Raw genomic sequence first — 10737 nt, forward strand, 5'->3', positions numbered from 1 at the left:
AGTTAGCTCGAGGAAAATGACATAAGTCGGTGTCATAATTACGGTTTTTGCAGAGGTTCCCACTCCCTAATAAAACGCCACTTATATAACTTAGTTAGAGAGAGAGAGAGAGAGAGAGAGAGTAGTGTTAGAAGGAAGGAGGACACATCCATTACAGCCTGTCATCCATCACCTCCAGCCTGGCGCTCTTCGCACGGATCGTCGCAAAATCTTACAAAATATTAATTGGCAAAACAAAATGGTCAAAAATCCAACGTGGCATCACGGTACACTATATCTCCTCCCTCCCTATGCTATTTATACATTTCTCAGCCCCTCCTCGTTTATCTCCATCCTCCTCCACCTTCTCTCTCTCTCTCTCTCTCTCTCTCTCGAGATCTCGAGCTAGCTCATTCGCCGAGCTCTCTCTCTCTCTCTCTCTCTCTATCACCCATTTGACTCGGCGAGGTCGAGAGGAGAAAGAAAGCGTTAATGGGTATCTGCAGTTCCTGCGAATCCACCAGCGTTGCGACGGCCAAGCTCATCCTCATGGACGGGAGGCTCCAGGAGTTCGCGTACCCGGTCAAGGCCTCCTACGTCCTCCAGAGGAACCGCGACTGCTTCATCTGCAACTCCGACGAGATGGACTTCGACGACGTCGTCTCCGCCGTCCCAGCCGACGACGAGCTCCTCCCCGGCCACCTCTACTTCGCACTCCCCCTCAGCCGATTGAAGCGCCCCCTGCAGGCCGAGGAGATGGCCGCGCTCGCCGTCAAGGCCAGCTCCGCCCTCATGAGGAGCGGCGGCGACAAATGCGGGTGCCGCGGGAAGTCGGTGTCCCCGGCGTGGTTCTCCTACAAGGAGAGCAAGAGCTGTGGGGATGTTGCGGCCGCGGCCGGTGGCGGCGGCGGCAGGAAGGGTGGTCGGGTTAGGGGGAGGAAGTTTACGGCGTTGTTGAGTGCGATCCCCGAGTAGGGGGGGCATTTTTGAAAGATACTTTTTAGGTTTTGGAGGATGTAAATAATAAAATTAGCCAGTTTCCACTTTTTTTTTTTTTTGGTTGCTGAATCTTTAATTAATTGTAGGGCTGTTTCCTAAAAATGAGATTAATGGGGAAGAGAAGAATGGTTTCTAGACCTAGTTTAAATTATGGGTAATGCACCAGGCAAGAAGCTTGAATTCAATACATTACCAATGGGAGAGATTGGAGATAAGCTAAAAGTAACGACAAAGTAATGCACATATTGAAATGTGACCAAAAACACTTCACATGATTTATTTATTCCTCACATGGAATCAACGTCAAATTCTACTAAAGTTTATTTCGAGGGTTCGACTCCTCGTTCGTCAAATCACAAATATCGTCTGTACATACCTGTATTTTCCTTTCACCTATTAGTTTGAGATTTTGGATGGACATTAATGGCGTTTAGTGGTGAACATATCATAATGTCTCGTCCACCTAGCTTTAATGTGGTGTGATTTCAAGATACCTATTTTTAATCGCACAATTTACAACACATGGTGATGCAGCTACGGTGGAAAAAATGTTAATGCAGAGTGGCAATGGAAACTTGAGAAGATAATTTTCTATCCAACCAATCCGAAAAGATCTTCAAAAAGGTGAGCCGTGGTGAGGGTGATCATATCTTAACACTAACAAGGCCTTCCTTTTCTTTTGATTTAGTATGGCTGGCTGACTAGGGTGGAGCTCATAGTACCTTTTCATATCCGACAAAGTGGTCATGGTTTCAAATCCCAAAATTTGTTATTTCTCATTTTTTGTATTAAGTAAATATGTTAGTTTCCACGATGATTCCTGAGAGGTCCACAATAGAGATTTATTTTATTTTTTTCTCCTCGTTTTATGTCTTTTTGGTTGGCACGTGTGTGTAGGTGGGTTCCTTAATTTTTTTTTTTTTGGGTAACTTTTTTTTTTTGGGTCAGCGGTTTTCTTGGTGAGTTGGTTTGAAGAAGAAGAAGACGACGACGAAGGCGTGCAAGTGGCTCATGGACGGCTACGGTGGCGTTTAGTTTATGGACCAATTAGGGAAGAATTTAGGCTTACTATGGCCCTAATATAGTCATATGTCGGATTGCGATTGATTCTTAAATTGACCCGTTGATTACGCATCACTCAATAAATCAATTCTATAAAACTATCCTAATAAGTCTAGCATTACTTGCAGCATAAGTAAGATCGATAATCGTCAAAGTGACTAATCGAGCAGATAATTCAACCTCAGTCACCGTCAGAGATTCCAAGATTCGTGTCAATACTCTTTGAATCTTGAATGGCTTATACTTTTTCATAAAGGTTAGTACTTAATTTGTCTTTAGGTGATGGAGTAGGCAGCAATAATATTCCCCTCTAGGAAGATGAAGTTGGGCGTGCACCATTCATATCAAAAGCTCAAAAAGATATTAGATTAAGAGCATGAAATGTGAGGGAACGAATTTTTCTAACCTTTGATGTAAAAATTAAGGAAATTACACAAGTGAAAAATCGATGATGTGATTCTTGCAAACGATGTTGCATTGAGGTTGAATGCGCAATTGTTTGTTTATCTTGAAATATCGAATTATTGAAGGATGAGCGAAAAATACCTTAAATCTTAACACCAAAGGAAGGTCAAATTGAATCGTCGTAAAGGAGACATCGCGGTCATGCCTCGGGCGGTAACACAAAGAAAATAAACACGTTCGATGGACAAGTTTAAGTTTGGCAAGAATTTAATTTTAATTTAATTTAATTTTTTATTTTTTATTTATGGAGATGGAGGGCTATAGAAGTGGGAACGTTAACGGGTCTGAGGCACTTGTTAAACTAGAACACCGTAGGTAGTGAAACTTCGGGACATTTCAAGCAGTTGAGAATAACACGTAGAATTAATGCGGAAACATGTGAGCTTATTTATAAGCATTATAAGATGGCTATCTATAGTAACGTAATATTACAATGAAAATTACAATCGATCAGGATTGCGATTTGAAAGCTACAGAGAATCATGAAAGATATCTCTGACATGCGCGAAATCATTTTTGAGGCAATTCGCTGGAGCTTCCTGGCTGTTGATGAGTCCGCGTGCACTTAACCTTCGGAGGAGCATCTCCACGGTGCCTGCCTTCTATAGCTACGAGACAGCAGCCTCTACTCCATTAATACAGCAAATCGAGGACGATGATGTCTTCTACCTACAGGTTCATTGAAGATCAAAATGAGGTGAATGTTATGGAAGTTGGCCTCATTACATAAGCAGCTAGCTTCGGAGCGCTTCTGAGAATGCCATATGTGGGGAAAAGTATCAATTTGATATTAAGCTTATTGTATTGATAGCAATTCGATTATAAATCTTTCGATTGGACTAATTTAGTCATAAAATCTTTTTTTTGCGTCCGTGTCCATTCATTTCATCCGGTCAATTTTAGCTGAATAATTGCTGACGTAGATGTCGATCATTCTATATGGTGCGGTTGGCACTAACGTGAATATTTTTAACAATTAATTTAAAGAATTTGAATTTTTTATTATTTCTTCTTACTTTTTTTCATTCCATTTTGGCTAGCAAGGGCAAGCGACTTTTGTCGGAGCATCCATAGCAATGATCTTCGATTAAAATTGGTCGAATGAATTCAATTAGTATAAGTATGAAATGTTTGTCAATGAATTGATACAGATGCAACATATTTATAATATCTTTTTGAAGTACTTTTTCCTCATATGTATCACTTCCATCATCCTGCGATCCAATGTGAAGAATCCTATGGACATTTTTTTGGGGGCCCGGGGGCTCCACTATAGTTTTCGAGGGGGGACCAATGTCTTGTCGTGGCTCATCGTAATCATGGCGTAAAATTACGACAATTTGTACGGGAATTGCAGAAACAATAATAGAAAATTCCCATTTTTGGCACATTTTCCATTTCCCACTAGCCCAATTTTATTTTATTTTTTCATTTTGCCCCTCATTTTTCGTGAGGTGCATTATTGAGGATTCTTGTGTCACCTCGAGTGCAGAGAATAACTTTGGATCCAGCTGGTGTCCCCTCTCTCTCTCTCTCTCTCTCTCTCTCTCTCTCTCTCTTGTTCTTTTCCTCCTCACAGCAACTTGTATTACCCAACAGAAAGAAAGCCATATGAGCGCTTGGCTCCATCTCAAAGTCTCGACTCGTTTCTACTTTCATCATCCACGTTCAGATGATCGAGAAATGGGATTGGCTGATTGGTAGTGGGTTGTGTTCAAAGGAGGAGGAGACAATCTTTGAAAACGACACGAGAATACCATCCAAAGTTTTGGTAAATATTGGACAAAAAGCATATGGAGACCATTTGAACATGGTATGGATACCGACATAGTTAACTTGAAACACACCCAAACAATGATGATATCGCGAAAATTGCAATAAAATCTTGAAAATTAGTAAGGAACATGTTTTTCACAAAGGGTTTTTTTTTTTTTTTGCATTTTTATTATTAGCCTAACATTCTTTGAAGGGTTTTACTTAAGATAAATTAATTGCTTTCGTAACTCTGCTGACAAGATATTGAATAACCGATCGACCCGACACTCGTTTGATGGTGGGATTGTCAGAGTATGCACTTGTCCAAGAATGTCTCTAAAGTATGCAACTCACGATTCCTTCGGCAATTATGCAGGTATACTTCTTGCTCTATCTTGAACAATACGAGTCTTTATGGATACAGTCCTTAATAGAGAGATTAAATCTAAAACAAAAAAGGAGATGTTTTAGCACTGCAATATAGTCTGCATAGGATACTGTACTTGGAATGGCAGCTTGTATTGATCTTGTATTTTTTATGTTTATTTATAAGTAGGACAACGCTTGAAGGAGAAGGGCAATCCCAGGGAAAACTGCCTAAAAGGGAGAGTTGTGCTGTTTTATGATGGAAAAAAGGGGAGGACCTTCTCATTTTTTCACACTAATGAAGAGTCCTCTCCAAGCATCTATATGGACTTTGAAGCGAGTATTTTAATCATCCATTAATGGAATGACCGTATTAGGGTATTTCTCTCCTCTCTTCATAGGCACCTTGTGTCCGTACACACACAGACTTTTTTTTTTTTTTTGCGTAGATGTGTTAAAATCGGTTGAAAATTTATTATTTGACTCGAATTTTTTGAGAGCATATTGTAAATGAGTTGTTTAGACATTTAAAGGATCAGATGAAAGTGGGATTAAACAATTAAAGTTCAATCATGTCGGACTTTGATGGGTTTCTAGAGCATCCATATTCGATCTTCAATTACAAATTTACAATGGCCTTCTCTCACGGCGATCTCAATCTAACAAGATAAAAAAAAACACACACAAAAATAGGAAAGAGTTTTGAAAGCACGAAATGACGGAACTATGGAGATAAGGTGAAGTTCGTGAGTGAATAAATATGGGAATACTCAATCCAACATTTGAATTATGGGAGAAAAATGTGAATTTATTCTGTAATTCTTTTCATATTTAATTTCTTTTTCATTTTTTTTTCGTGTGTTATTTTCCATATTGAAGGGGGAAATTTGGTAAGAATTGGAGCACAAGTTGCATTGGTTATAGTTGGTATCCGAATTAGGTTGGGCATGGATCGTTAGAGTTGTATCACATACAAATGAGTCAAATTTTTAAGAATAGATTATATGAGTTCTTTAATCGTTTAAAGGACCAGGTGAAAGTAGGTTTAAAAAATTAAAGTTCAATCACACTACACCTTAATGTCGTAACTCTCCCAACAGGGTTTGGAAGGACGATTTAGAGCTAATGTCGAGTTGGAGACCACGGTTCTCAATCGATAGAGGTTCTCCCAAACTCTAACTTCATATGACGTTGGAGAATTCATTTTAATTAATTAATGTACAAAAATTCTATCATGCGAGGGAGTCGCCAATAGCCTATTGAGCTCGGCCAAGAGCCAATGAAATACGAGAGTTTATCTTGTTACCTACGCAGCCAGAGATCTAAGTAGGAAAACCTGATTGCACTAATTGTCTAACTAACATCATTCCAAGACGTAAACTAGATTATTTGACAACTAAGTGTCACATGCAGTCTTTTTATCCAATTATAAGTCATAAAGTTCTCATCTACTACGTGTTCATGCGAAAATTTTATTTTTATTAGGATCCTAAAATGTAACCTAACTATTCAACTGGAACAAGCAAATCACAACATAGGAAAGCAATATAAGAAAAATCATACCAAACACATCACGAGTAGAAACAAAAGAGCGAGTAAAAGATAAAGCAACCATATACGAGTTTGGCAAAACTATAACATGGTCATGTTATTAAGTCTTAGGACAACTGAGCTTAGTTCAAATCAAGCTCAATTTCTTTTCTAATAGATTAACCTACTAAGATTAAACTTTATGAGAGGTACTCACTAAATCCCTAAATGCATACTAACTGAATGAAACTAAGCTAAATCTAGCACTAAACTTAACAACCTAATCAAGGTCTCTTTTTTAACCATCTTCATTTTTTGTGTAATTTTTTGAATATTTTTAAAAATATTTATTTTAAATTTCGAAAATGAGACTCGGGCTAGGCCGTTGAGCCCAGTTCGAATAAGTACATATGTGGTTTCGCAGGTCTGGACCACGAGCACAAATGGACTTACTAATTAAGCCTCTGTCAGCTAAAATCTCGCAAGCCCAACGCCGGTAGTGGCGTCATTGATGGTGATGGTGGCAAGCTGCAGCCAATGCCGGAAGCCACCACGCCTTTGATGGCCAACCTTGGAGGAGGGAAGGAAGAGGAGCGGGAGATTATGATCAAGCAAGAAAAGAAAAGATAAAGTTAGACGAGAAGGTCCGTGTCATCATTTTTGTTCAATTAATTTTAAGTTTGGCAATGCTCGTTGATCCGAAAATGGATTATTAATATATTAGCCTAATTATATGTGAGTTATAAATGGGTTTCTCTTTGAACCCACAAACCCATTTATAACTCATTTAACTAGATAAGCCCAACCCACATTTATCAATTTATATTTTCTTAATTTTTTTACTTTCATTTTATTTCTTTTAATAAGTAAAAAAAAAAGAAAAATTGAAAATTATAAAGCTATTAATGTTGCCGCCGCTGACCATCGCTGTGGTCCGCCACCGAAGACACAAACCGCCGTTTGCCGCCATAGCCAACCACCTTCCGCTGCTCGTTGCCACCCACTATTGCAGCCCACCATCCGCCACCGCCGTCAACGGCCGGAGAAAAAAGGAAACGAAAAGAAAACTAAAAATAAAATAAAAAAGTGTTTTTGAAAAAATAATAAAACTAATTTTTTTTATAAAAATTTAAATATAAAAACATAATAAATTTAAATATAAAAACATAATAAATTTTAATAATAAAAAAATAAATTTATTTTAAAATTTTTTCATTAAATTTGTATTGTATGAAAGTGTTAGCAGTATCATTTTTCTTAAAAGTAAAAAAAAAATAAAAATTTCGTGATTTGGTTAAATATAAAAGTGTTTAAGTAATATGAGTTGGATCGGGTTTGGTCGAGTATGAGTCGTTTGATTTGTTCTGCATGAAATGGATCAAAACAAGTTAAATTGGTCAATATAAGTCGAATCATATTCGACCAAACCCAAACTCGACTTGACCTATCCGTTTGACACCTCTAAGCACGGAAAATCAAAGAAGAGAAGAAAAATATAAAAAATAAGAAAAATATGCAAAATGATGTCATTTCATCAAGGGCCGTATAGTTTTAGTGTCAATCGTGCCATGTAAAACGATTGATGATGACAGAGCGCCACGTCAATAATTTCTAGCGGTAATTGGTGTGAAGAGCTATCTTAGACATTTTAGGCAAAGGTTAAGGATTATATTGGAAAAATTAAAAAAGTTTATGACTAAATCAATATATGTACAACAAATATACGATCGATTTGGTGAATATCACTTGGCAACCAAAAGAAATGGTGGAGAGAGAGAGAGAGAGAGAGAGAGAGAGAGAGAGAGAGAGAGTCATAAGGAGGGATCATGGACTTATTTTTAGGGTTGGTTGTTCATGTCATCATGTCGTCTCATACCGTAATCGTGTCAAATTTAGGTCCGATCTGATATAACATGTCTATTAATCGTTTTAGAAAACACAAGTTTGTTAAGCGGGTTATACAAGACGACTTGTTTAAGAAATGAATTCTCACACATACTTTTAATATGTATTTATTAAACGTGTACATATGTGTCGAAACATATTTAACCACATTTAAACTACAAATATAACTGAAAGTGTTCTGTTGACATTAATGACATGTTGGAGCAAAGTATAAAAAAGTTTATTAACATATTGCATTTGTGCTAATTCAGTTATAAACATTTTCATATTTTACCAATTAAGTCAATCAGGCCAATTTTAGCAAAAAATCACCAACATTGACACTGGTTGTCCTATATGGTGTTGTCGGCACCGATATGAATATTTTTTTAATAATATTTTGAATTTCTTTATAATTTTTTCTTTTTTCATTTTCTTCTCTTTATTATTATTATTTTTTGGCTAAGAGTTGGCAAGGGTCATCGATCGACCCTCGCGGCCGTTGCCTCGTGGTCGTCGAGGGTCGGCCGGCGACCCTTGCCAGCTCTCGGCCCAAACACAAAGTATAGAGAAGGAAATAAAAAATACCCAAAAAAATTCAAAAGAATTAGAATATTATAAAATTTTATTAAAAATGTCCATGTTAGCATCATTCGCACCATGTAGGACGATCGGCTTTCAGGTTAGCAATTTCTAATAAAAATTGGCCGGATGAACTCAATTGGCAAATTGTCGAAGATGGAGGATTCAATTGGTACAATTTAAAAGTTTAAGATTGAATTGACACAAATGCAATACGTTTACGATTGCTTTGGTACTTTTCCCATGTTGACCGTATAACCAAACAGGTCTTAACGTGTCGTTAATAACGAAATCAGGTTAAAAGATCAACATGTGTATATGGCCCCTCTCTTATTACCGTCGACCCGTAGACCCGTTTATAATATGAAGGGAATAAGCAAAGCACCTTTACCCTCGTCAGCCCACTCTAGTATTCCTTTTCGTGGTCTTACCATCCATACGTCGAAAGCACCTACTCCCTTCTCCCTCTCCCTCTCCCTCTTCCTCTCTCTATATCGCACGCAAATCATAATGGGTGGTTGTCTTTCTTCCCAGCGCGCAAAACAATCTCAGCAAACAAGAGAAAGCTTTGAAGGATCGCCAGCAGCAACAATCAAGATCGTCCAAGGCGACGGAAAAGTTCAAGAGTACAGAGGGCCACTGCAAGCCGGACTCATCGCCTCCCAGAACCGCTCAAGCTTCTTCCTTTGCAGCTCCGAGTCTCTGTTCCTCGACTCTTGTCCGCCACAGGTCGACGACGAAGAGGAGCTACAGGCCGGCCAAATTTACTTCTTGCTGCCACTCGCTCTCGCCCACAAGACCCTGAGGCTCCCTGACTTGTGCGATCTCGCCATCAAGGCGAGCTCGGCCCTCGGCAACAGCGGGGTCGAGATTTCGTCAGCTGATTCACAGTTCATTTTGCGTTGAATGTTGAAAAGTAGGGTTCTTTTTTTTGTTTCTCTCCCTTTTCTGTTGCTTTTTTTTTTCCTCTGGGATGGGAGATCGAGATTGTAATGAACAGGAAGCTTCTGTTGTAAATTTTGGTTAATGAATTTGTTCTAGTCTCCTGATAGAAATGTCAATATGTCAAAATCCAATGGAGAAGTCAGAGAAGGTCTTTACTGGTGGAGGTGGAGGTGGTGAATGGTGAGGTGATGGAGTGGCTTCTAGTCTTTTGACTTAAGTTGTCTAGTGAAGGTTAGTCATCCGAGCCATCATCTTCTCTGAATTATTTTTTCTCTTGTTTAAGACTCCGAGCAGGAAGTGTTCTCACGACCTAAAATCAAGCTAACGAATTATCAGATTAATTAAATTAATTAACTCAATTCGAACTCACTCAAGTTCTATCGAATCGCAATTTAAGTTCAATTCATGAAAAATTATTCAATTAGAGCTGCCACTAATTGTTTACGGTAGGTTAATTAGAAATCTATATAAAATAGAGGGAGAGAAAATGAGTTCGGGGACTTAGTTACATTAATTTTGAAAATTAATGCCCATTCGGTGCCAATTTCATGAAAAATCTTTTTCGATTGATTGATATGAATTGAATGATTAATTGAGAAAATGTGGCATGAATGATCATATATTATGCCCCAAAAAAGGAGGTGATTTTTTGTATTTTTTTGGCAAAATAAACAAACAAAATCAATCAAAAAATTGAACAAAAACAAACAAAAATGCCCATAATATACCTTTTAATCTGAATTTTCCGATAAATTCACTCATTCCCAAATATTTGGGCTAGAGTATAATTTTATCCGCTACATCCTTGAAGATTCGAGCTAGTATGCGAATAATTGTATAAAATAAAATTATGTCTTTTACCAAAGGGCAATACATGAGATTCTATACTAAATTACCATCTCATTCCATAAAATCATGGACAAGGCGTGTAATTTATTTTTTCGACGGGTCTAGGCATAGGGGAGCATATATTATGAGCATGGTTGTTTATTTAGGTACAAATTTTATAACAATAAAAAATAGACAAACATGACAAAAATAAAATAAAATAAGCCAATTAAATTGAAATTTCAAAAATTCCATGGGGTGGCCGAAAATATGAATTGGGAATCCACCTTTCCTCATCCAAAGTTTGATCCAATTTAAGAAAATTATCTTTAAGATTTGAAA

At 37.8% G+C, this 10737-nt stretch overlaps 1 protein-coding gene across 1 annotated transcript; it reads left to right on the top strand.

Annotated features, from left to right (window-relative positions):
• Positions 1 to 320: 320 nt before the first annotated feature.
• Positions 321 to 1063, top strand: LOC115726165. The gene has a single exon (XM_030655924.2). It carries the CDS (start codon positions 472 to 474, stop codon positions 952 to 954), a length of 483 nt encoding a protein of 160 aa, XP_030511784.1. The 5' UTR covers positions 321 to 471; the 3' UTR covers positions 955 to 1063.
• The last annotated feature ends 9674 nt before the right edge of the window (positions 1064 to 10737 follow it).

This window comes from Rhodamnia argentea, chromosome 11 (assembly GCF_020921035.1).
Source record: "Rhodamnia argentea isolate NSW1041297 chromosome 11, ASM2092103v1, whole genome shotgun sequence".
In the NCBI taxonomy this organism is placed as follows: Eukaryota; Viridiplantae; Streptophyta; class Magnoliopsida; order Myrtales; family Myrtaceae; genus Rhodamnia; species Rhodamnia argentea.